The sequence below is a fragment of the Piliocolobus tephrosceles genome, chromosome 2 (genome assembly GCF_002776525.5).
Source record: "Piliocolobus tephrosceles isolate RC106 chromosome 2, ASM277652v3, whole genome shotgun sequence".
In the NCBI taxonomy this organism is placed as follows: domain Eukaryota; kingdom Metazoa; phylum Chordata; class Mammalia; order Primates; family Cercopithecidae; genus Piliocolobus; species Piliocolobus tephrosceles.
Window position 1 is genome coordinate 79,211,184 of NC_045435.1, and position 26,629 is coordinate 79,237,812.

General features: G+C 40.2%; 1 protein-coding gene across 2 annotated transcripts in view; it reads left to right on the top strand.

The window, feature by feature from the left end:
• Window positions 1–23,418, top strand: part of HESX1 (HESX homeobox 1) — a 28,606-nt gene extending 5,188 nt beyond the window's left edge. For both annotated transcript variants that reach the window (XM_023201045.2, XM_023201052.2), the window contains exons 3-6: window positions 21,213–21,479; window positions 22,288–22,487; window positions 22,755–22,856; window positions 22,952–23,418. In XM_023201045.2, the coding sequence (XP_023056813.1) occupies window positions 21,323–21,479; window positions 22,288–22,487; window positions 22,755–22,856; window positions 22,952–23,050 (558 nt within the window). In that variant the 5' untranslated portion in view covers window positions 21,213–21,322 and the 3' untranslated portion in view covers window positions 23,051–23,418. The remainder of the gene's footprint in view (window positions 1–21,212; window positions 21,480–22,287; window positions 22,488–22,754; window positions 22,857–22,951) is intronic.
• Window positions 23,419–26,629: the final 3,211 nt, after the last annotated feature.

Below are 26,629 nucleotides of genomic sequence, written 5' to 3' on the forward strand. Positions count from 1 at the left end.
CAGAGTAGGGGGAAGCTTTGGACAATTGGAGGGTAGAACAAAAAGTTCTGAGGAATGGGTTGCAAAAAGAGGTGGGAGGGCAGTAAGGACCAACTGGTTCTTCATTATGCCACTGCAAACTAGCCTCTGCCTTTGACCTTGACCTTGATGTCACTTTTACTCATTGCCACAGCATCCTTAGAATGGGGGACAATTCTGCAGCTTCAACTTTCTTGACTGTAAAAAGAAAAAACAAAATTCTAGGAAAATTGTATATGCTTTTGTTTATCTGTGGTTGTCTTGATTCCTTTTTAGAATAATACCTTAATTAATTTGTTTGACCAGGCCAAGAACTTTAACACAAAATAGCATCATTCCCCTTCTGTGGGGAGGTAGATGAGAACATGGTTATGAGCTCATGGGCTTGGGCTGTAATTTAAATTCTGGCTCCACTGTTTAGTAGCTCTGTGACTGAAGTCAAGTTATTTAACTTCTCTGTTTCTCCATTCTGTCATCCAAAAAGTGGAGCTTAATACTAGAGAACCTACATTAATAGGGTTGTTAAGATGATTAATGAACTTTTACAGTAGCTCCTAGCACAATAAGTATTCAGTAAATATGAACTAATTATCTTTTTCATTATCAACTATTAAATATTAAAACATTTTAATGCTTTTAAGGAAGTTTTTTTGGTCTCTATCATATTTTTTAAAAAACCAATATTTTTTAAATCAGAAGATTGGGCTCATTACCTTAGAGAATTCTGATGCTATTTTAAATAACATTAGTTACCCTTGCTAATGTTTTATCACTTTGATTTGGGGGTTTTTGAGGCCAAAACCAAAATTTCAAAATCAATAAATATGTACTTTGAAATTCTGGAGGAAAAGTGTAGCAAAACAATTACCAAAAGAGCCAAGGTTATTGCCATTTTGAGGTTTTTGAGAGTTTTTTTTTGTTTTTCTTTTCTTTACTTTTCTTTTTTTTTGGCGAGTGGTGAGTGGGTAGAGGTGCCCCAAAGTTAAAAGAAAACTTTCATGATGCTTTCCCCACATGGAATTCTGGAAGGAACAGTCAAATCATTGGGAACAAAATTGCTCATAGGCTGGGGGCAGTGGCTCACACCTGCAATCCCAAAATTTTGGGAGGCTGAGGTGGGAGGATCGCCTGAGCCTAGGAATTTGAGACTAACCTGGGCAACATAGTGAGACAGTGTCTCTACAAAAAATTTTAAAATTAGCCAGGTGTGGTGGCACATGCCTGTAGTCCCAGCTACTCGGGAGGCTGAGGTGGGAGGATTGCTTGAGCCCAGGAGGTCAAAGCTGCAGTGAGCCACGATCTTGCCACTGCACTCCAGCCTGGGTGACAGCGAGACCCTGTCTCAAAAAACAAATAAAATGCTTTTAGGGAAATTAATATGTCCTGTGCCTGTTTAATCATTCAAAACATTTTAATATTTTCAGAGCCATAGAGGGCAGTGAAAAACAAAGTAGCAGAATTGATTATACCAGTACTATTTATCCCATGGCTAATGCAAATAAGACTGTCAGGGTTAATTCACACATGCTTCCAAGAACACTAGATGGCGCCAATTATTTAGGATTCAGACTACCTTGGGGAACAGCTGTCTTCATTCAATAAATATTTATTAAATAATGAACAAAACAATAAAAATCTCTGTCATTGTGGAGCTACAGGTTAGTAGATATGGTGGGAAGAAAGACAATAAAAAATAAACATAGTAGTCGTAGCATATTGGCTGGGCACAGTGGCTCATGTCTGTAATCCCAGCACTTTGGGAGGCCGAGGTTGGTGGATCACGAGGTCAGGAGTTCAAGACCAGCCTTGCCAATATGGTGAAACCCCATCTCTACTAAAAATACAAAAATTAGCTGGGCATGGTGGCACACGACTGTAGTCCCAGTTGCTTGGGAAGCTGAAGCAGGAGAATCGCTAGAACGTTGGAGGCGGAGTTTGTTGTGCCACTGCACTCCGGCCCGGGTGAAAGAGCGAGACTTCATCTCAAAATAAATAAATAGATAAATAAGAAGTATAGCACATTACAGCTACAAGGCTGTAGTGAGCTATGATTGCACCCCTGTACTCCAGCCTGGGCAAACCTTATCTTATATAGTAAAATAAAGAATAGTGAGTTAGAATGTCATAAATGCTATAGAAAATAGAGTAGCGAAGGCCAGGCACAGCAGCTCATGCTTGTAATCCCAGCACTTTGGGAGGCTGAGGTGGGAGGATGGCTTGAGCCCAGGAGTTCAAGACCAGCCTGAGCAACATGACAAGAACCCATCTTTACAAAAAAAATTTTTTAATTGGCTGAGTATGGTGGTATGTACCAATAGTCCCAGCTACTTGGGAGGCTGAGGTGGGAGGATCGCTTGAGCTGGAGAGTTGGAGGCTGCATTGAGCCATGGAGTAGAGGCTACACTCCAGCCTCTGGGTGGAGTGCAAGGCTGGGTGGAGTGCATGGGTGACAGAGCAAGGCCTTGTCTCAAAAAAAAAAAGGACAGAAAAAAAGAGTAGGGAAAACAGAGCCGGGGCAGCTGCAGTTTTAAATAGGTTCTTCAGAATGAGCTTCATTAAGAAAGTAACACATGAACAAAAACTTGGAGTGGCTGGAATGAGCCCTGGGGATGTCTAGGGAGCAAACATTCCGGAAAGAGAGACCAACAGGGCAGAAGCCGTCACCCCTAAGGTAAGAGTGGCCTGGCCTAGTTCAAGAATTGTGCGGAGCCCAAGATGACAGGAGAAGAGCAAGCCAGGGGAAAGCCTGAGGAGTAAAGGAAGGGAGAGGAGGCCACATCAGGCAAGGCCTTGTTCCCTCTATGAGGACTTTGGCTCTTACCCTAATTTTGGACAAAAACACCTTTAATAAAGGCAGTGATTTGAAACAAATGTTGGGGAAACTGGAGAATTGGTGGTATACTAAATAATAAAATATGGGTGGCCAGATGCAGTGGTTCTTGCCTGTAATCCCAGCACTTTGGGAGGCCAAGGTGGGTGGATCATTTGAAGTCAGGAGTTTAAGACTAGCCTGGCCAATATGATGAAACCCTTTCTCCACTAAAAATACAAAAATTAGATGGGCAGTGGTGGTGGGCGCCTGTAATCCCAGCTACTCAGGAGGCTGAGGCAGGAGAATCGCTTGAGCCTGGGAGGCAGAGGTTGCGGTGAGCCATGATCACACCGCTGCACTCCATCCTGGGCGACAGAGTGAGACTCTGTGTCAGAACAAAATAAATAAATAAATAAATGGCAAATTAACTTTGTCTTAAGTAAACTCAATCATTTACAAGATCCTTTGATTTAAAGGGAAAAAGACTACATTAGTGATTTAGCTTAATCACATTCATTATAGACGGGACCAAAAGCAATGTCTTAAGACAGTGTTTTTAAAAAGTCATAAAATACGACTTCATGCTCTACTGCAGGGCTACAGTAAGCAAAACAGCATGGTATTGGTACAAAAATAGGTACATAGACCAATGGAACAGAGTAGAGAGCCCAGAAATAAGGCTGCACACCTACGACCATCTGATCTCCAACAAAGCTGACAAAAACAAGCAATAGGGAAAGGACTCCCTATTTAATAAATGGTGCTGGGCTATCTGACAAGCCATATGTCGAAGACTGAAACTGGACGCCTTTTTTACACCATATACAAAAATCAATTAAAGATGGATTGAAGATTTAAATGTAAAACCCAAAATTACAAAAACCCTGGAAGAAAACCTAGGCATACCATTCTGGACATAGGATCAGGCAAAGATTTCATGATGAAAATGCCAAAAGCAATTGCAACAAAAGCAAAAATTGACGAATGGGATCTCACTAAACTTAAGAGCTTCTGCACAGCAAAATAAACTATCAACAGAGTAAACAGATAACCTACAGAATGGGAGAAAATTTTTGGCAACTGCATCTGACAAAGGTCTAATATTCAGCATCTATAAGAAACTTAAACAAATTTACAAGGAAAAAACAACCCTATTAAAAAGTGGGCAAAGGAGGCCGGGCGCTGTGGCTCACCCCTGTAATCCCAGCACTTTGGGTGGCCGAGGCGGGTGGATCATGAGGTCAGGAGATCAAGACCATCCTGGCTAACACGGTGAAACCCTGTCTGTACTAAAACTACAAAAAATTAGCTGGGCATGATGGCAGGCACCTGTAGTCCCAGCTACTCGGGAGGCTGAGGCAGGAGAATGGCATGAACCCGGGAGGCGGAGCTTGCAGTGAGCCAAGACCGTGACACTGCACTCCAGCCTATGCGACAGAGTGAGACTCCTTCACAAAAAGAAAAAAAAAAAAGTGGGCAAAGGACATGAACAGACACTTTTCAGAAGAAGTCATGCATGTGGCCTACAAGCGTAAGAAAAATAGCCCAATATCATTGATCATTAGAGAAAAATGCAAATAAAAACCACAATGAGATACCATCTATAGGGAACTGTAGGCCATCATCATTAGCAAGGTAATGCAGGAACAGAAAACCAAATACCACATGTTCTCACTTACAAATTGGAGCTAAACGATGAGAATACATAGACACAAAGAGGGAAACAACAGTCAGAATGGCTACTATTAAAAAGTAAAAAGATAACACATGCTGTGAGTTTGCAGAGAAAAGGGAACACTTATACACTATTGGTGGGAGTGTAAATTAGTTCAGCCATTGTGGAAAGCAGTGTGATAATTCCTCCAAGAGCTAAAAACAGAACTACCATTCAACTCAGCAATCATATTACTGGGTACAAATCCAATGGAATATAAATCATTCTACCATAAAGATACATGCATGTGAACGGTCACTGCAGCACTATTCACAATAGCAAAGACATGGAATCAACCTAAGTGCCCATCAATGGTAGACTGGATAAAGAAAATTTGGTACATGTACACCATGGAATACTATGCAGCCATAAAAAAGAGAGTAAGATTGGCTGGGCATGGTGTCTTACATCTGTAATCCCAGCACTTTGGGAGGCTGAGGCAGGCAGATCACCTGAGGTCAGGAGTTCAAGACCAGCCTGGCCAACATGGCAAAACCCGTCTCAACTAAAAATACAAAAATTAGCTGGGCATGATGGCGGGTGCCTGTCATCCCAGCTACTTGGGAGGCTGAGGAAGGACAATCACTTGAACCCAGGAGGTGGAGGTTGCAGTGAGCTGAGATCATGCTACTGCACTCCAGCCTGGGCAAAAGAGTGAGACTCCATCTCAAAAAAAAAAAAAAAAGAGAGAGAGAGAATGAGATCATGTCCTTTCCAAACATGGATAGAGCTGTAGGCCATCATCATTAGCAAACTAATGCAGGAATAGAAAACCAAATACCACATGTTCTCACTTAAAAATGGGAGCTAAATGATGAGAATACATAGACACAAAGAGGCAACAACAGACACGGGGGCCTGCTTGAGGGTGAAGGTTGGAAAGAGGAAGAGGATCAGAAAAAAATAACTATTGGGTACTAGGCTTAGTACCTGGGAGATGAAATGATCTGTACAAGAAACCTCCATGACACAGGTTTAACTATGTAACAAACCTACATGTGTATCCCTGAACCAAAAATAAATGCTAAAAAATAAATACAAATGGGTTTATAGTTTTTCCTCTTCCCTTTCTGAATACTAATGCAGCCTTAAAGCCATTAGGTGCGGTCAGGTAAAGTAGGAGTAGATGCAAAGTGGAGAAGTCACGGGGGCCCAGAGAGGGGTGTTGGAGTCCAGGCTGTGTGAGGAGGACATCCCCACAGAGGAGTGGCCTGGTGTGAGGTTTCAGAGCCTGTGCAAGGTGAGGAGGCATCTGTGGAGGGGGTTGTCAGAGCACAAGGATGGTAAAGAGGGTGTTTGGTGGCAGGATGTTGAAACAAAAGTGGGGTGAAGAGGGCACCTGCATGAGAGTGCAGTTTGGAGCCCAAGTGTGATGAGGAGGGCTTTTGCATGAGGTGGGAGTTTGGTGCAGGATTTCAGAACCCAAGGGGCGAGGGAAGTACCTATAAAGGAGGGAAGCCTTGGTGCAGGGTCTCAGAGCCCTATACCTCAGAGCAAGGTGAAAATAGCATTCATTTGGAGCATGGCTAGGTCTGGGGTGTCAGAGCCCAAGCAGGAAGAGAAGGGCTTTTTAGGAGAGCACCTAGCACTAGCACAGGGGATTGGTCCTCAAGTGAGGTAAGGAAGCCATCTCTGTGAGTAAGAGGTGATGGCAATGAAAGTTTGGTTATATACATGGGACAGATCAAGTAAGTAAATATATTGAAGATAATGGAAGCCAGGTTTCTCACTGTCAAAGGGATTACAAATATGGAAAGGGAGAAAATTGGAATGAACCCTCCGGTGCTGGATTGGAATTAAAGTATCCATGTGAACTCACAGATTTCAGTAAATATATGGAAATAAATATAGATATAAACGTGTATATGAATCATATGCATGTGTTTCCTAGCTCTTCCACTGAGAGGGCCTAGAAGCAGAGATGCCCCAATAGCAATGAACACAAATACGTCCCAGATTTTGCCCTCTAAACACCATTCTCCACTAAAAAAGCTTGGAGGGCTCCTTGGAGGAATGGCTTATCCTAGGTCCCTGGAAGAAGAAAAGAACAAGATGTACCTGGGACATCTTGTTGTGCCAGAAATTAGAAAGTGTTCAAAAATGATGTCAGACTTGAAGGGGACTCCCATTGGCCAAATCTGGGGAAATTTGAATGTCATAATAAATAATGAGATTATAATCTATTAAAATAGGAAACTGTGAGTCCATACTGATATAAATAATTCAAAAATTTGATGAGAAACTATTTACATAGGCTTAAAGTACCTCCTCCACACAAAATACTATATTATGAAGGGGAAAAGAGTAACTTTACAGTGGAGAAACATGGTAGACACCATCTTAATCAAAATTAAATATCACCAGTAATGGGACATATCAAAATCATGTGCTACCTGATTGGAAATAATGAGAACACAGCATTACTTCTGTGACATTCCTACCAAAGATGCTTAACCTGAACCTAGTCATGAGGAAGCATCAGACATAACCTTATTTATTATTTTTTGAGACAGTCTCACCTCGCCTGGAGTGCAGTGACACGATCATAGCTCACTGCAGCCTTGACCTCCTGGGCTCAGGTAATCCTCCCACCTCAGCCTCCCAGGTAACTGGGACTACAGATGCACATCACCATGCCTGGCTAATTTGTTGTGGTTTTTGTAGGGATGAGGTCTCCCTCTTTTCCCAGGCTGATCTCTAACTGCTGGGCTCAAGTGATCTGCCTGCCTCAGCCTGCGGCCTCCCAAAGTGCTGGCATTACAGGTGTGAGCCAACGTGCCCCGCCCAGATAACCTTAAATGAAGGACATTCTACAAAGTAGCTGACTGTAATCTTCAAAAAGTGTCCAGGTCATGAAGGTCAAGAAAATACTGAGGATCTGTTGCTGATTGAATGAGACCTAAGAGACACGATTGAAGACAATGTGTATTCTGAACTGGATTGTTTTACTGTGAAGGATGTTATTTGGCAATGAATGAAACTTGAATGGGGTTTGATGATTACATGGTAGTGATATAACCAGTGTTACTTTCTTGATTTTGATGGTTTGATTGTGATTATATAGGAGGAAATCCTTGTTTGCAGGAAAAACACTATTCAGGGTTGATGGGGCATCATGTCAGCAACTACTCTAAATGGTTGGAGAGAGAGGTTTTTGTACTGCACTTGCAACTTTTAAGTAAGTTTGAAATTGTTTCAAAATTAAATCAAAAACATTACAAATTAAAACCAGGTACATAGCTGTAATCATGAATAGACCATTGAACATGATACATTGCTAAATTGTTTATTTTTGCCTTAACATTTTTCTGTGTGTGTGTGTGTGTTTTGTTTTGTTTTGTTTTTGTCTGTTTGTTTGTTTGTTTTTTGAGACAGAGTCTCGCTGTGTCGACCAGGCTGGAGTGCAATGGCGCCACCTTGGCTCACTGCAACCTCTGCCTCCCGGGTTCAAGCGATTCTCCTGCCTCAGCCTCCTGAGTAGCTGGGATTACAGGCGCCTGCCACCACACCTGTCTAATTTTTATATTTTTAGTAGAGACAAGGTTTCACCACGTTGGCCAGGCTGGTCTCAAACTGCTGACCTCAGGTGATCCGCCTGCCTCGGCCTCCCAAAGTGCTGGGATTACAGGTGTGAGCCACTGTGCCCGGCCAACATTTTTCTGTTTTTAAAGAGAGAGTATTAAACAGGTGTCTTTGCTATAGAAAAGAAGAAACTTGGCCGGGCGCGGTGACTCAAGCCTGTAATCCCAGCATTTTGGGAGGCCGAGACGGGTGGATCACGAGGTCAGGAGATCGAGACCATCCTGGCTAACACGGTGAAACCCCGTCTCTACTAAAAATACAAAAGAAACTAGCCGGGCAAGGTGGCGGGCGCCTGTAGTCCCAGCTACTCAGGAGGCTGAGGCAGGAGAATGGCGTAAACCCAGGAGGCGGAGCTTGCAGTGAGCTGAGATCCGGCCACTGCACTCCAGTCCGGGCGATAGAGCGAGACTCCGCCTCAAAAAAAAAAAAAAAAAAAACTTTGTGTCCTGGAAAGTGGTAAGACCTCTGGGCACTCAAAGTAAAATATTCCAAAGTTCATCTTTGCTCTTTTCTATCTCTACTTTTATGAGGACCTAGACACTACTGAGAATTCTCGTACCTCCCTAGAAGAATCCATTGGTAACCATGATAGCTGCCTTATTTGATCACAACCTTTTAGAAATACATATTTATTTTAAAGTATTTCTAATATCTGAGTTGCTAGATTTCTGAAATGTTGTTTGCAGTCTTCTAGTACTAAAATGAACTCACTTATTTAGGTTATATATGTGAGATACAGGACAATAATATTTACTATTCTAGATAAAGTTATTCCCTAAAATATTTTTAGATCTTTATCATTTATCACATTCTGTCAATTTTCACTAGAGTTTTACCATCTCATTCTGGGAATTTTGTCTTAATTCTGAAGTAATTCAGTTTGCTAAATACTTGCCCATTTGTATATATAATTAGAAATATTATTTGTATTGTATTTTGATTGATAAACCCCCCTTCCTCTATATTCCCTTCTTAGTTAATGATACCATCATTCATCTGGTCATCTAAGCTAGAAATATTGGAATCACATTAACTTTCTCCTCGTCCCCTCAACAGACAAGCACACACACACCCCTGTCTCTGACGGGCTTTATGTTATGTTGCTTTTCTCTGACCTTTTCTTGAAACATCTCTGCCTCAACACATCTCTGAAAAGCCTTTATAATAACATTGATAACAGCAATAAGTGAGTAATGGTAGGCAGTTTATGTAATGTCTACTATGTGTCAGGCTCTATTCCAAGAGCTTTGCAGATATTAATGTATTGGATCCTCAGTTGGGCACTATAATTATCCCCATTTTATTGCAGAAGAAACAGGCTCAAAAGGCTAAGTTATATGCACAAAGTCACATAGCTAAGAAGAGCTGGAATTTGGACCCAGATAATCTGACATCAGAGTTGGGTTCTTAACCCTTCCTCAGTCCTATTCAATCTCATCCAAGTAGATTTGGGCCATGTTCTATTCCCATAGTCACTTGTGCCTGTATCTTTATTTTATTATATTGTAATTGTGTATGTACATACTGGTGTCCCTAGAAGACTAAAGAGAATGTTACTATTTATATTTACAAAAGTAGAGAGAATAATGAATCCACATATACCAGTCTCTAATTCAACACATCAACATTTTGCAATACCTACTTCAATTATCTCTTTCTTGGTTTTCTTCCTGTTTTCCTAAAATATTTGAAAGCAAAACCCAGACATCATGAAATTTCACCTGTAAATACTTGAGTATCTTTGAAAGGGGCATATTAGGTAACCATAATCACATTATCATACCTAATAAAATCAACATTAATTACTATCCTCTTAATCATAAGTTTCTTGAAGGCAGAAATGATTTCATCTCTGTGCTCTGCAGAGCACTCCCTGATATATGTTGGAGTTTAACAAATGTTTGTTTTGATTGAAAAGTTTATTTATTTATTTGAGATGGAGTCTTGCTCTGTTGCCCAAGCTGGAGTGCAGTGGCACGATCTCGGATCACTGCAACCTCCACCTCCCAGGTTCAAGCAATTCTCCTGCCTCAGCCTCCCAAGTACCTGGGATTACAGATGCGTGCCACCACGCCCAGCTAATTTTTGTATTTTTAGTAGAGATGGGGGTTTCACCATGTTGGCCAGGATGGTCTTGAACTCCTGACCTCGCAGTCCGCCTGCCTCAGCCTTCCAAAGTGCTGGGATTACAGGCGTGAGCCACCGCGCCCGACTGGAAAGTTAAAGTTGTTTAAAACTGTAACATTGGCCGGGCGTGGTGGCTCAAGCCTGTAAACCCAGCACTTTGGGAGGCCGAGATGGGCGGATCACAAGGTCAGGAGATCAAGACCATCCTGGCTAACATGGTGAAACCCCATCTCTACTAAAAAATACAAAAAACTAGCCTAGTGAGGTGGCGGGCGCCTGTAGTCCCAGCTACTCGGGAGGCTGAGGCAGGAGAGTGTTGTGAACCCGGGAGGCGGAGCTTGCAGTGAGCCGAGATCCGGCCACTACACTCCAGCCTGGGCGACAGAGCAAGACTCTGTCTCAAAAAAACAAACAAACAAACAAACAAACAAAAAAAACTGTAACATTGATCCCCCAGGAACAATGTTATAAATAACCATCAGGTTCTTGGGTTAACTGACAACTCCCATTTAATCTACAGCGATTAGATTAAATAGCACTAAAGTTTAGGCCTGAGCCCTTTGGAGCCTTAAATCCTAAACCATTTTATCTTTGAATATTGAGTCTGAGAAAAACCTGAGTCTAATTTAGCTCAGCCCTGAGTTTTCTTGTTCCCACTGTCAATCCAGACAGGACATAAGAACAAGGGCTTGACAGGATGAGAGTGTTCATTGGTAAAGATTTTTTAGAAGGAAATATGGCAGCATCCACTAAAAAATAATATGCACTTCAAAGAAATTTTTCCATGGATTTCCATGCACCCCTGCATGTGTGCTAACATGTATGTGGAGGATATTCATTGCCAAAATGGTATAGTAAAAAATTGGAGACAACCTATATCCCTCATTATCCAGGGTGTAGATTGATAAGTTGTGGTTCATCCACTTGTAGTGCCAAGCAGGTGTTGAAGGGAGAGGAAGAGCTATACATGTTTGTGGTGTGTGTGTGTGTGTGTGTGTGTGTGTGTCATACAATGGGAGAGTGGACCTCATTGCAGAACAGCACACTTTTGACCCCCCTGTCGATGAAAACATGTGCATGTGTGCCAGGGCAGGGAACATCACACACCGGGGCCTGTCGGAGGTGGGAGACTGGGAGAGGGTTAGCATTAGGAGAAATACCTAATGTAAATGATGAGTTGATGGGTGCAGCAAACCAACATGGCACATGTATACCTGTGTAACAAACCTGCGTGTTGTACACATGTACTCTAGAACTTAAAGTATAATTTAAAAAAATATGTGCATGTGTGCATCCTCCTATTTAAGTCAAAGTATTTTGAAAGGCAGGCAGGAGAAATGCTACATTGTTAGTGGTGATAGCCAGTAAGCTGGGGAGGTAAGATGGGGTAAAAGTGAAGGAGACTATCATATTTTACTCCATGTACTGTTGTACAGAATAAATCTTTTTTAAAATTTACATTTTTTCTCTTTGCTACTTCGATCAGCAGAGAATGAATCTTTTTTTTTTTTTTTGGAGACAGTCTCACTCTGTCCCTGTGCTGGAGTGCAGTGGTGTGATCTTGGCCCACTACAACCCCTGCCTCCCTGGGTCAAGCGATTCTCCTGCTGCCTCAGCCTCCCAAGTAGCTGGGACTACAGGTGTGCACCACCACGCCCAGCTAATTTTTGTATTTTTAGTAGAGACGGAGTTTTACCATGTTGGCCAGGATGGTCTCGATCTCTTGACCTCGTGATCCACCCACCTCAGCCTCCCAAAGTGCTGAGATTATAGGTGTGAGCCACCACGCCCGGCCTATAGAATGAATCTTTTCAAAATAAAAATGCATTTGTCTTTTGGTTGACTTCATATCAAATTTTTTAAATCAAGGGCTTGATATGTACAAGACATTATACTGTAAACAACTTTAACTGGTTTGAAAATGAAAAATATAACACTTTACTCTTTTGAGATTTGAGAAGACCAAAGGCTGAAATGCTTTTTAATTGTTATAAACTGGATGTACTCAATAAACTTACTTAACATTTCCTATGTGACAGGCACTGTGCTGGGTGCAGGGGAGATCGAAGACTGTATGAAACAGACCTTGCTCTCCTGAACCTCGTAATCACTGGGAAAGCTCCTGTGTGTCTCTAGTAACAATGGCAGACAAGGGCCATAGAAACCACAGAGTGCCACAAATATGAATTGTTCAACATGACTTGAGATTTTTAGATTTTAAACTTGGATTTTTTTTTTTTTTTTTTTGGAGGATGCCTCCCCCTTCTGCCCCCCCAGCTGGAGTGCAGTGGTGCTCTCTCAGCTCACTGTAACATCTACCTCCTGGGTTCAAGCACTTCTACCTCCCTCCCCAGTAGCTGGGATTACAGGCGCTTACCACCACATCCAGCTAATTTTTGTATTTTTAGTAGAGATGGGGTTTCACCATGTTGGCCAGGCTGGTCTCGAACTCCTGACGTCTTGTGATCCACCTCCCTTGGCCTCCCAAAGTGCTGGGATTACAGGCATAAGCCACCGTGCCTGGCCTTTTTTTTCTTTTTCTTTTTCTTTTTTTCTTTTTTTTTTTGACAAGGTCTCTCTCTGTCACCCAAACTGGAGTGCAATGGCACGATCACAGCTCATTGCAGCCTTAACCTCCTATGCTCAACCGATCCACCTCAGCCTCCTGAGTATCTGGGATCACAGGCGCATGCTACCACGCCTGGCTAATGGTTTTTCAATTTTTGAAGAGACAAGGTCCCACTGTGTTGCCCAGGCAGGTCTTGAACTCCTGGGTTTAAGCAATTCTCCCACCTCGGCTTCCCAAAGTGCTTGGATTATAGGAATGAGCCACAGCACTTGTCCTCAACTCAGATTTTTAAATGAATGCCCTGTCTCAATTTTTATTAAATTTTAGTTACAGAATGCCATAATGTCTTCTCTTTTATAGATTGCCCTGGAGTGATACACATGTAGTTCACAGAAAACTGGGATTACTTTACACATTAAAAAACAATGACAACAATAGTTAAACCCTGTTCGAGTAAACTTAAATAATAAACAATACTAGTACAGTATTTACGTTGCATGTCAGGTTTCGTGTCACATCTTGCTCGTCCCATCTGTCCATCCATCCATTTAATTCACTTATTCAACAAATTTTATTGAATGTCTACTTGGGCATTGTTCTAGGAAACACTGAAGGCGTTGCAGTAAAAAATAAACTTATATTTTAGAAAACACATTTTAACATTAAAAATACTGAAAATGTGAAATCAGAGCAATTCCTATGCAAAAGTAAGGAAGGGGCAAGGTTCACTGGAGCTTTGCTTATTCCATTTCTTATTATGCTCACAGCATAATACTTGTATGGCTGGTTTACAGAAATCTCTGCCAAAACACCTCAGACCTAGTACATTTTTCCTGATGTTAATGATTTGGATATTAACTGAAATACACAATTTAAAAATAAATATTTATCAAAACATGAATGGACTTTAATGTTCTTAAAACAAGAAAAAACATAAACCTCTCAGTTTTTACTTCATCTTGTATGTATAGATATTTGAAATATAGACTGTCCAATTTTATTCCTAAAACCTCTTCTCTCTAATGTCAATATGTTAGACTTTTCTTTCTCATATCAAAGTAAGTGTTGAAAGATACTGAGTATCATGTGCAAAGTTTTCACAGTTTTTTTCTTAATTGATTAGTACACTTTGATATTTATACTATGAGATCATTGGTGAAGATGTTACAGTGGCCATTAATTGGTGAAGTCAATAAAACAGGATTTAGAGCAGAAAATGCAAGTCAAGGCTCTGCCACTTCCTAGTTAGTGACTTCTGGTATTACAACGGTACTCTCAATTTCTGTTTCCTCAGCTACCAAATGATAAAAGATTTGTGAGAAGATTAAACACAAATATGCTAAAATGCTGGAGAAGCAATAAAGCTCGGTAGATATTTTGCATTTGTATTCATTATAACATTGTGCTAAATAAACAGCATTTATTAGAAACCAGCAGAAGATACTGTTTTAATGGTGAAATACTTTTCTCATGTCAGAACAAAACAAAGGTGTTTGTTTTTTGTTTTTGTCATCACTATTTTCTTCTCTTTCCCTTCCTTTTCTTTTTTTCTTTTCTTTTCTTTTTCTTTCTTTCTTTTTTTTTTTTTTTTTTTTTTTTTTTTTGAGATGGAGCTTCACTCTTGTTGTCCAGGCTGGAGTGCAATCGTGCGATCTCAGCTCACTGCAACCTCCACCTCCCAGGTTCAAGCAATTCTGCTGCCTCAGCCTCCCGAGCAGATGGGAGTACAAGCCCCACCATACCCAGCTAATTTTTGGTATTTTTAGTAGAGACAGGGTTTCACCATGATGGCCAGGCTGGTCTCGAACTTCTGACATCAGGTGATCCACCCTGCCTCCGCGTCCCACAGCGCTGGGATTACAGGCGTGAGCCACCGTGCCCAGCCTATCATCACTATTTTCAATACTGTTCTATACTTCTAGACCAGCAGTATCCGGTAAGACTTCTTGCAGTTATGGAAATGTCCTCTGTCTGTGCTCTTCGGTTTGGAGCCACTAGCCATGTGTGTCTGTCCAAGTTTAAATTAAATTAAACTTAATTACATTTGAAATTCAGTTCCTCAGTTGCACTAGCAACATTTCAAGTGCTCATTAGCCACATGTAGCTAGTGGCTACCATATTGGATAGCTCAGATGAACATTTTCATCATCCCAGAAAACTCAATTGGTTTAGAAGTTCTAATCATCCAGAATTACACAATAATGTTGAATAAGAGTGATCATGAAAGCATCACATATTTATCCATCCATCCATTTTATGTTTTATGCATTTTTTTCTTTTCTTTTTTTTTAGATACAGTCTCACTCTGTCACCTAGGCTGGAGTGCAGTGGCATGATCTCACCTCACTGCAACCTCGCCTCCCCAGTTTAAGCTATTCTCATGCCTCAGCCTCCCAGGTAGCTAGGATTACAGGCGTGTGCTACCACGCCCAGCTGGTTTTTGTAGTTTTAGTAGAGACTGGGCTTCACTGTGTTGGCCAGGCTGGTCTCGAACTCCTGACCTCTAGTGATCTGCCCGCCTCGGCCTCCCGAAGTGCTGAGATTACAGGCGTGAGCCACCATGCCTGGCCTAAAACTTACTTTAAAATGCGTAAAACAAGTCTGAGCTGCAGTGAGCTGAGATCGCACCACTGCACTCCAGCCTGGGAAACAGAGCGAGACTCCATCTCAATCAATCAATCAATAAAGTTGTAGTCATCAATATACTTCCCCCTGAAACTCTTTAGCATACATAACATTGACTAGTTAAGTACTTGTTTATGCTTTTATAGATAAAATTTTACAGTGAACAAATTTTAGAGTACCAATCAATGAGTATTGACAAATGCATACAGCTGTGTAATCCAAATCCTGTCAAAATATAGAACCTTACCCTCACCCCAAAAAGTTTCCTCATTTTTCTTCCCATTTAGTCCCTACCATCACCCCCACCTTCTGAAGAAAGTGAAGAAACAAACAAAAAAATCACCTTAATAGAAAAATGAGCTGAGGGAATACACTATTATTTCACAAAAGAAGAAATACACATTGACCAATAAACCTGTAAAGAAATTAATGCCCAACCTTACTTGAAGAAATGTGAAACAAATTATTTTATGTGTCATATTGGCAATAATTTAAAATGTTTATAACAGTGAGTATGGGCCAGGGTGTGGGGAAGGGTGCTGTCATGATGACCCAAAATGCTCTTTAACTTATCCAGAGTATATTTTAATAATTATATACATTTTTAATTTTATGAATTCCATTTAGTTCTTTTTAAAATCTTCCCCATCATTTCTGATCACTTCTTTTTGCTTGTCCCTATTGATGATTCTAACTTTTAGTTCTTTAAACTTTCACTTGTTAGATATTTCATATTCTGTTGTTGTTAACTCCCATATCTGAATTTCTTCTAGATCTATATTAGTTACAGTATAGACTTGACTGCTATAACTTACAGACCCCAAATAACAAGACAGACATTTATTCTTTGTCCAAGCAGGTAGTCCAGTACTGATTTGGAAAGTCCAATCCACAATCCACAGGGCTTCAAGTCCTCTCTCTCATTACACTGCTATTCTCAACATTTCATCAGCTCCCACCGTCTTGTCCACAGTCCAGACAGTAGAAAAGAGAAAATGGGAACACAGAGGGGTCACCCCTAACTTTTAATAGCTGGGCCTGAAAGTTAGACATGTTGCTTCCGCTCACATCTCAGAGGTAAGAAGTCACGTGACCACACCTATATGCAAGGCAGTCTGGGAAATGTCATTATCAACCTTTACCTAAAAACTATATTGTGGCCTGGTGTAGTGGCTCATGCCTGTAATCCTAGCACTTTGGGAGGCTGAGGTGGGTTGGATCACTTGAGGTCAGGAGTTCAAGACCAGCCTGGCCAACATGGTGAAACCACATCTCTACTAAAAATACAAAAAATTAGCCAGGCATGGTGGCACGCACCTGTAATCCCAGTTACTCAGGAGGTTAAGGCAAGAGAATTGCTTGAACCCAGGAGGTGCAGGTTGCAGTGAGCCAAGATCATGTCACTGAACTCCAGCCTGGGCGACAGACTGAAACTCAAAAAAAAAAAAATTATATTGCTACTGAGGAAGGATAGAATGGATATTGGTGGACAACTAGCAGTCTCTGGAACAAGCTATAAATCTCATTTCTGCTGGCTTCCCCTCATGAGGTGGCTAGTCTCACGTGCTTGATGATCTTTGATTATGAGCTTATGTGTGCTTGCTCTTAATCTGTGGAAATCTTGTGGACCTAAATTAGGGATGTTTTCCTCCAGAGAGGGTTTAGTTTGCCTTTTCTAGGAACCAAGAGGAGTCTTCAGCTCTCTCACCTACTGCTAGTCTGAGGATTAATATCTTGGTTTTTGATGCTAAAGTTATTTGCCCTTGGAGGTGACCCCATGTTTACCATTTGGTTACTGATCACTGTTCACTAAAATACAAAAATTAGCCAGGTGTGATGGCATGCGCCTGTAGTCCCAGCTACTCGGGAGGCTGAGGCAGGAGAATCACTCGAACCTGGGCGGCAGAGTTGCAGTGAGCAGAGATTGCGCCACTGCACTCCAGCCTGGGTGACAGAGTGAGACTCTGTCTTAAAAATACCAAAAACAAAAGAAAAACCAAATGGGCACACTGAGCTTCTGCTCACATCACTTCCCATTGGCCAGTCACACAAACAAGCCCAAAATCAGGAGGTGGGAAGTATACTGTATTCACCATGAAACCACAGCAAGGAGATGGTTATATAAGATATTATGGGGATTGAAGAATTGGGACCAAGTATTCGATTATTCAATCTCCCATAACCTTCTAAAGAATTGCACTTCTTGGCTGGGCGCGGTGGCTCAAGCCTGTAATCCCAGCACTTTGGGAGGCCGAGATGGGTGGATCACGAGGTCGGGAGATCGAGACCATCCTGGCTAACATGGTGAAACCCCGTCTCTACTAAAAAATACAAAAAACTAGCCGGGCGCGGTGGCGGGCGCCTGTAGTCCCAGCTACTCAGGAGGCTGAGGCAGGAGAATGGCGTAAACCCGGGAGGCGGAGCTTGCAGTGAGCTGAGATCCAGCCACTGCACTCCAGCCTGGGCGACAGAGCGAGACTCCGTCTCAAAAAAAAAAAAAAAAAAGAATTGCACTTCTCTCCAAATCTACCCTCTCTCCTCACACTTTTTTCAAATGATCATCTTTTGCCGCTAAACAATTGTCTTTGTTTTCACCACTGTATCCCTCACACCTAGAACAATGCCTAGCAGGTAGTATATGCTTAGTAAATATGTGTTGAATAAGTAACTCCCAACTGATCTCCCTGGTTGCACCCACTTCTCTCTAATCCCTTTCCACAGAGCAGCCAGAGTAAGGTTTAAAAACATAAATTCTATCATTTTGGTCCCAGCTTAAAACCCTACCCTGGCTTCTCTTTGCACCCTCCTTACCATGTCCTTTATAAAGGCCATCCACTATCCAACCTGGCCTGGCACTCCAAATGCACCTGGTATCACCAACTTCACTCCAGCTACTGCCTTCTTCCTCCTCAAACATTCCAAGTGATTTTCAACTGCAAGACCTTTGTACTTGCCATTCTCTCTCAGTGCAGTGCTTTTTCTCAGGCTCTTGGCATGCTAGCTCATCTTCAGTGAAAATGTCACTTCCTCAGGCCCTCCTCCACCATCGACCACCGACCACTGTACTTTAAGTCACCCTCTGCCATTATGTTGCATCTGCATCACCTTGTTCACTCCTTTCAATGTATTTATCATGCCATGAAATTAGCATATTTTGTTCATCACTGATCTCTAGCACCTATAATAATGTCTGGCACACATTAAGTGCCCTGTAAAAGTCTGTAATCCCACCATTTTAGGAGGCCAAGGCAGGTGGATCACTTGAGGTCAGGAGTTTGAGACCAGCCTGGCCAACATGGTGAAACCCCCGTCTCTACTAAAAATAGAAAAATTAGCCATGCGTGGTGGTGCACATGTGTAATCCCAACTACTCGGGAGGCTAAGGCAGGAGAATTGCTTGAACCTAGGAGGTGGAGGTTGCAGTGAGCTGAGATGGTGCCACTGCACTCCAGCCTGGGCAATAGTGAGATTCTGTCTTCAACCAACCAACCAACCAACAAACAAAAATCTGTTGAGTGAGTGTATGAGAAAATGCTTCCCTCACATTTTTAGATAATTTTTCCTGCCTTTTATTTTCATCTACTCATCCATATATAAAATGATATTATGCAAATCCAAAGAAAATCAATTTAAGCTGAATAAAAATATTGGAACATCTTTGTTAATAAAGAAGAAGTTGAAAACTGGAGTTGCTCTGGCATGTGCTGTGGCATCCTTCTGCCTTGTGCCTCTGAGGCACTCAACTGCGGGGCTCAGGGGTTCAGTGACGCCTACACTGACATCTATCCCTCCACCTACACTAATTCATCTTACCTGGCTCACTTGTTTCCTTTTCCCATTCTTACCCTGGCTAACATACTAGATAATTTACCTATAATTATTATTAGCTTCCTGTCCCCCACCCTGCACCACTGTGAGCTCTATGAAGGCAAGGTAGTATTTTGTTTTTTTCTGATTCTGAGTAGGTGCTCAACCAATTGGGGAAGGAAATAATGAATGTCTCAAAGGAGAGAAAGAAAACTGAGAAGGTCCTGTATTCTCTCACTTCCTCCTAGTCGTCCCAGATTAAGATACCCCCCACCTTTGCACAATCTACATCTCAGCACTATATACAAAATCTCCATGAGGTGTAAATGTTCACCAGTTTATTCATCCACAGAATGTTTTACACGTATATTTATAAATCCATGTGCCTGTTGATGTTTTGCATGTGAGATCCGTTATTTACCCGAGAGCTTTCATCAGGAGGAATTTAGCTCAATATTTGTGAGATCATAATAGGATAAAAGCTGATGAAGATGAGCTCCATCCTATAGAGGCTATTTCCTCTATGAGTGGAAACTATTTTTCCCCTTCCCTGAAGGAAAGACCAGCAGTTGTTTAAATAATGAATAAAGTTAGGCACTTAAATGTATCTTCAGGAAGGTACTGGAAGAACAGGAGGAGCAGAGTACAAGAACTATAAGCATACCTTTGCGGGGGGAACAGCCAGTTCAAAATCTTCCCAATCAGCAGTTATACTTTTCTTTTAATTTCAAGTTTTCTTTTTTTTTTTTTTTCTTTCTTTTTTTTTTTTTTTTTTTGAGACGGAGTCTTGCTGTGTCTCCTGGGCTGGAGTGCAGTGGCCGGATCTCAGCTCACTGCAAGCTCCGCCTCCCGGGTTCACGCCATTCTCCTGCCTCAGCCTCTGGAGTAGCTGGGACTACAGGCGCCCACCACCTCGCCCGGCTAGTTTTTTGTATTTTTAGTAGAGACGGGGTTTCACCGTGTTAGCCAGGATGGTCTCGATCTCCTGACCTCATGATCCGCCCGTCTCGGCCTCCCAAAGTGCTGGGATTACAGGCTTGAGCCACCGCGCCCGGCCTAATTTCAAGTTTTCTTTGGATTATGAAATTAAAACATTCTGTTCTTGGTTATTTTCACAAGCCTTGTCATCTTGAAAGACTCCATCCTCTGCCCATCCCTCAAAAGATCAACAGAGATAAATTTTTCTTTAGAAAGCAAACTATGTTCTTTTCTTTAAAATAACTGTGATAGAGAAAGTATTCACTTTAAGTAGTTATGCTTCTAAGTTGCTTGGAGGTGATTACATATGAACCTTCATATAAACTTGTGTCTCTCTCATTTAAAAGAAAAGAGGAAGGAAAGGAATTAGCCCATTAATTATTTAAAATAATTGGTGCAACTGTTCCTATGAATTAATCCAGGCACTTGGAAGACAATTACACTCCGTGTTAATAACATTGCCAACCTTTTCCACTATGCTGCACTCCAAATACTATTGTGTTTTCATTGACAACATTCCCTATTACATATGCATATGAAAAACAGGCATTTTCATCAGAATTACTGTAATAGCATTAAGAGATTATTATTTTTTCCAATTTCCTTGGAAGAAAATTCACTTAAATTAGATTATTTATTACTCGACTGCTCTCGTTTCTTGCCTGTATGTTTAGGTAAGTGGAGCCCATGAAAGTATAAACTTCAGAATAAAAAGCATGATTTTATACATTAATGATTTCAAATAAAAGAGGAGTGCCACATTTGTGCATCACTTCTTTCGAGAAAGTTAAGTCTGTGTTCTGCTTAGGAGAGATAACACTTTTTGTCCCTGTAGGTGGCCCCCCTGGTGTAGCCATTAGTTGCTAATTACTTGCAAACAAATAAACAATTAACTCCTTAAGCTGCTGGTTGGGCAAGTGTTCATTGACATGCTAAAACTTTCTAAGACAGGATTTTAATTAGTGACGTTCTAAATCCAGCCCCCTTGTCAGCGGAGCTATAAGGTGAACTGCAGGAAGATCCCAGCCCCATACACGTGGGGCAGAGCCAGCAGAGGCCAGAGCTATTGCTCCGTGCAGACCACCAGAGGATGTCTCCCAGCCTTCAGGGAGGCTCTCAGCTCGGGGAAAGCAAACCCTCAACTTGCTCCTTTTCAATTGAGAAAATCTTAGGACTGGACCAGAAGAAAGATTGTGTTCCATTAATGAAACCCCACAGGCCCTGGGCAGACACCTGCAGCTTCTCAGGTATGCCACAGCTTAATTGTTTCAATTCTTTGTTACTTCATTTACTGTGTTTAATTTGCCCTTTATTTCATACTACATAGAGCTAGAGTTTAGGACTTTTATTTTATTTATTATTATTATTATTTTTTTTTTTTTTTCTGAGATGGAGTGTTAGTCTTGTTGTCAAGGCTGGAGTGCAATGGCATGATCTTGGCTCACTGCAGCCTCCACCTCCCGGGTTCAAACGATTCTCCTGCCTCAGCCTCCCAAGTAGCTGGGATTACAGGCATGCGCCACCATGCCCTGCTAATTTTTGTATTTTTAGTAGGGGGGTGGGGGGGTTTCACCCTGTTGGTCAGGCTAGTCTCGAACTCCTGACCTCAGGTGATCCGCCTGTCTCGGCCTCCCAAAGTATTGGGATTACAGGCATGACGCACCACGCCCAGCCAGTCTAGGACTTTAATGCCTCCAGCTGAGTCCTAGGAGAAATGAAAAGAATATCAGCTTTGGATTGAGTGAAGTGGATAAGTTCACTCACAGGAAATAGCAAGAACCTGCCTTTACTTCAGAAGATCTCTCCCTGTTTGACACATCAGATATTTGAAATCTCTTTTCACTGAAAAATACATGACATTCAGAGACCAAAGAGGCAGTATTACCAAGACAGGATCTTCATTTTTTATTGGTTTTTGGTTAATGGGGGGCAATTCTCTTGTGAATCCCAGAATTCCACTAGGAAAAGAAAGATGAGTTCCTGAAACTACCTCTATAGAACTTTGTGGAACATAAGATTGACCATCTAAGATAGGGCTTATTTTTCTGTTTTTAGGGAAAGATGGTAACTTACGTCTACATGTCCCAAATCCTCCCGGTGGGATTTCATTCCCCAGCATGGTGGATCACCCAATGCCAGAAGAAAGAGCTTCGAAATATGAAAATTACTTTTCAGCCTCAGAAAGACTGTCTTTGAAAAGAGAGTTGAGTTGGTATAGAGGCCGAAGACCAAGAACTGCTTTTACTCAAAACCAGGTGGGAAGTTTTTTCACCCAATAATGATAATACAAAGGCTTTAATTGACACCAAGTTGAGCAAAAGCCCATTCACTTTGGTATCTCAGTTTAGAAGCTTTATTAATGAAACAATAGACTATCATATTTTAACAATTTCCAGGTAATCATTTTTAAAAAGGCATCCAGATTAATTGCCAAGATTTAAATGTAGTCATTTTACTCTAGAAATTAAAGTTCATTTTTGGTGACATACTGAATATCAACATTTTTTTTTTCTTATTCTTAGATTGAAGTGTTAGAAAATGTCTTTAGAGTAAACTGCTATCCTGGCATTGATATTAGAGAAGACTTAGCTCGAAAATTGAATCTAGAGGAAGACAGAATCCAGGTAATTTTCAAATTTAGTTGTTATTCATGGTGTTGAAATGTTAAGAATAATAAAATAATGTTTCTGAGACCTATTTTATTTTTCCTTAACTTTAGATATGGTTTCAAAATCGGCGTGCAAAACTGAAAAGGTCCCATAGAGAATCACAGTTTCTAATGGTGAAAAAAAATTTCAACACAAATCTCCTGGAATAGATAGAAAACTAAACAAGTGAAATTATCTTCTAATTGCAGAGCATGAAGAATCAGTGGAAATATTACATGTTAAAATGTGTTGTTTTCTTTCCTGCATTTAATCTGAACATTGTCATTTTTTCTGAAAATATATTGTATGTAATTACTATTATAGCATGGTACATATTATATTTGGGCACTTTTAGTTATAGTAAAGACCTTTTCTATATATTTTAATAAACATTTTCAGAAAAGTTTGCTATTTTTTAAGTGAGCCAAATTAATCTAATAAATTAGTTTGTTAAAATCAATAGACTCATGACTAAGTGACTCCACAAGCTGGATTCTAATTATAAAGTATTTCAAGTAAAATAATCTGAAGAACAAAAGCGTGAGTTGTTTCCATTAGTTTCCTCCATGCACATTTTGAAACATAATTATGCTTCACTATATTATAGATTATGATTTATTCATGAATCTTCAACTTCTCTTGATTTATAGCATAAAGCAGTGAGAATTTCTTACCATCTATCAAAAGAAATTCTTACAGCATGTTAGTTTCAAGGTTTTTTTCCAAGTAAAGTCATTATGCCAAAGTACAAAGATACAAGTATCAGCTAGCATATTTATACCAGTGGTATTGAATTGCACAAAAGAAGTAAGCAGCAAATAAATGCAAAATTTTAAATAGTTTTCTAATTTAATTTTGTACTTTACTTTCATTCATTAGTGATAGTGATCATCTAGCTTGTATCTATTTCCAGTTTAATGATTTCTAATCAGCTACAATATTAAGTTGACTGAGAAGGTAGCATAACTGACCCACCTTTTGTAAGTGCTCTGACATAGTCACTGGAAGTAATCAAGGTGCTTTCTAAGTAACAAAAACTATGTGTTTTCATTTCCCATTTTCCCATTTTCCCTGCCAATTAAAGATGGGAATAGGATAAGATATATAACAAGAAAGGGGCCCTCTCCACTGGAAATCTGGGCATTTGTTTTCTAGTTAATGGAAGACTTAAGTGGGTGGGTTTTTTTTTTTTTTTTTTTTTTTTTTTTTTAAGGTGTGTTTTTTTTTTTTTTTTTTTTTTTTTTTTTTGAAATGTCAGCTTAAGACTCTGACTTTGTCCACTGAAAGCCAAATTTCAGCTTTGTCCATTTGAATTGAGTTCTCCCTTGCTTCTCTTTTCTTTCTGTCCTCTGCCCTTTCTGATGTCCCAGTGATCAGGGTAGAAGGTTCTCATTGAATTACTGAATCTATAATCATTATATATTTTTATATATGAAAGACTAGAGGGAGTTTGCATATTATTTCTAAGGAAAAGCAGCATGACTCAGATTTTAGAGCTTTTTCAAATTATTTACTGAGAGCACATTTGGGGTAGAGAGCTATGTGTCCCAACAATTGGTCAGCAATAAGTGTGCTTATTCTATTCCATTGTTGCTGAGATGGAGAGGGAGGAGGAAAAGAAGGGCAACAGGGTAGATAGGAAGAACAGAGGCATTACCTGTTTTCTAAGAAAGACTGGACCATTTTTTCCAATATAAAAAGCTGCTTCCATTCATATAAAAATTAGAAGCACTATTTATGAAATGTATTAGTTAAAATTTATCCACAAAGAGTTTTCTTCATTCTCCATTAGGTTTTTATGAAATTATGTTAAATTGAAAGACTGGAAGTTACCAGGAGTAGGCTCTGGGGGAGTGGGTTGGAGGAGAATGTGTCGCATGATGGGTAAGCTTTTATTTTAATTCCAAATTTATTGTCATTCTATATTCTGCAAACAATTTAAGCAGTATAGAAATAGAGTAAAATCCCCCTTGAATCTCATCCTTCAGAGATAACCATCATTAAACACCTTTATAGATCTTTTTGTGTATCATAAAAACATCTTTATATATACACACACACACAATTTGTTGTTTTTGTCGTTATTTTTTAAAATGTGATCACACTTGACATTCTGTTTTGCATCTCTCTGACATCCTGCCATGTCAGAATTATAGCTCTGTCTCCTGAATGTCTGCTTGGTTTAGGATAAGATTTCAAGTTTTGTACACAATAAGAAACTATTCCACATTATTAATATTAATATTAAAGTATTTTTGAAGTAGTGCTTTTCATAAATTGAGATTTTTCAAAGAATAATCATAGTTTATCTAGAATTTCTACAATTAAACCTAATTCCCAAATCCCTGAGGAATGTAAAGATTCTGTGTAAAATGATAGAATCTAGAAAAAAATGAAACACCATCACAGATATCAATCAACAACTAATAATGCACTTAAGTTTTTTTTTAAATTATAAAAACTGGTCATACCTCTAAAAAGTCTGGTGAGGAGAGAAACATAATAACCCTAGACCATCATTATCTCAGTATTTTCCAATGACAATTTTACATAACTGATTTATGTGGCCCTAAAATTCAATTTTATTTATAATTGAAATAAATTGTATTTTTAACTGAATTTATATATCTATAACTGAAGCTACATATGTATAACTGAAATCACTTATAATAGAAATGATATATTTATAACAAGCATTTATAAGTCAGAAAAATTAAACAATAATTTATAATATTAAATAACTATAAATGTAATATACCTATCTTTTTTATATTTTTTGATACTAATAACAATATAAGTTCTATTATAACTTTTGTGAAGCAAGTTCATAATGTATAAGAATATTCAAGAAACAGGATAATATAAAAGATTGCTAGTGTATTTCCCCTAAAATCTTTTTTAAAAACCCAAAGATAAAGGCTGATCTTGTTAAAAGAAATAATGAATCAGTAACATTTTTGGAATTACAATTGCTAGAAATTTGGAGAGAATATAAAGATATTCAGGGGGAAAATTGGACTCAGGAAAAATCAAGCAAAATGAAAACGGAAAGGAAAACCCAAGATAGAATTATCTTTCCCTCAAAACACGTAGGCTCTAATCCACAGCTTATCTCTGTTCCTGGTAATTCTAGGCCTTTGTCCCATTAATGCTCAAGACAAGGTGAACAGTAGTAACAAATCAAACTAATGCAGTCAGGCTAATACCTGGAGCGTCTCTATTATCTGACAACTGCCTAAATAAGGTTATTTGGTCTCCTGTAATGGCATTTGTCTTTTGTGAAGCCAGCCAGCCAAAGCCCATCACTAAAGAGTGCTGCTGGAAACAATGGCTGTGTGCTGGTGGTCAACTTTTGAGTTAATCAGTGTTAATAGCCGCTTTCACGTCCTGCATCTTATCACACATCACACGAATGGCATAAATCTCGCATTACCGAACCCAGCACACAGCATCAACCTGGGCCTTGTTCCTCCCTCTTGTTCCTCCCAGCAGAGATCTGGGAACTGTTCCATTTTCTCAATATGGAACTCAACTCACAGTCTGACAAAGGATGACTTGCTATCTCCATTTCACTGAGCCCCATAGGAATAAAACCCCCTCCAAAGTTAGTCTTTGGCTACCTTTCATGGTCATTTTGACTGTCCTGACTCCCGTTGGAACATCGGTCCATGGCACAAGGCAGCTCCTGGTGGCTCTCAACAGTCCACACCCCATTAAACTCACTTCTTCTGCCCATGCTTTAATCTTGG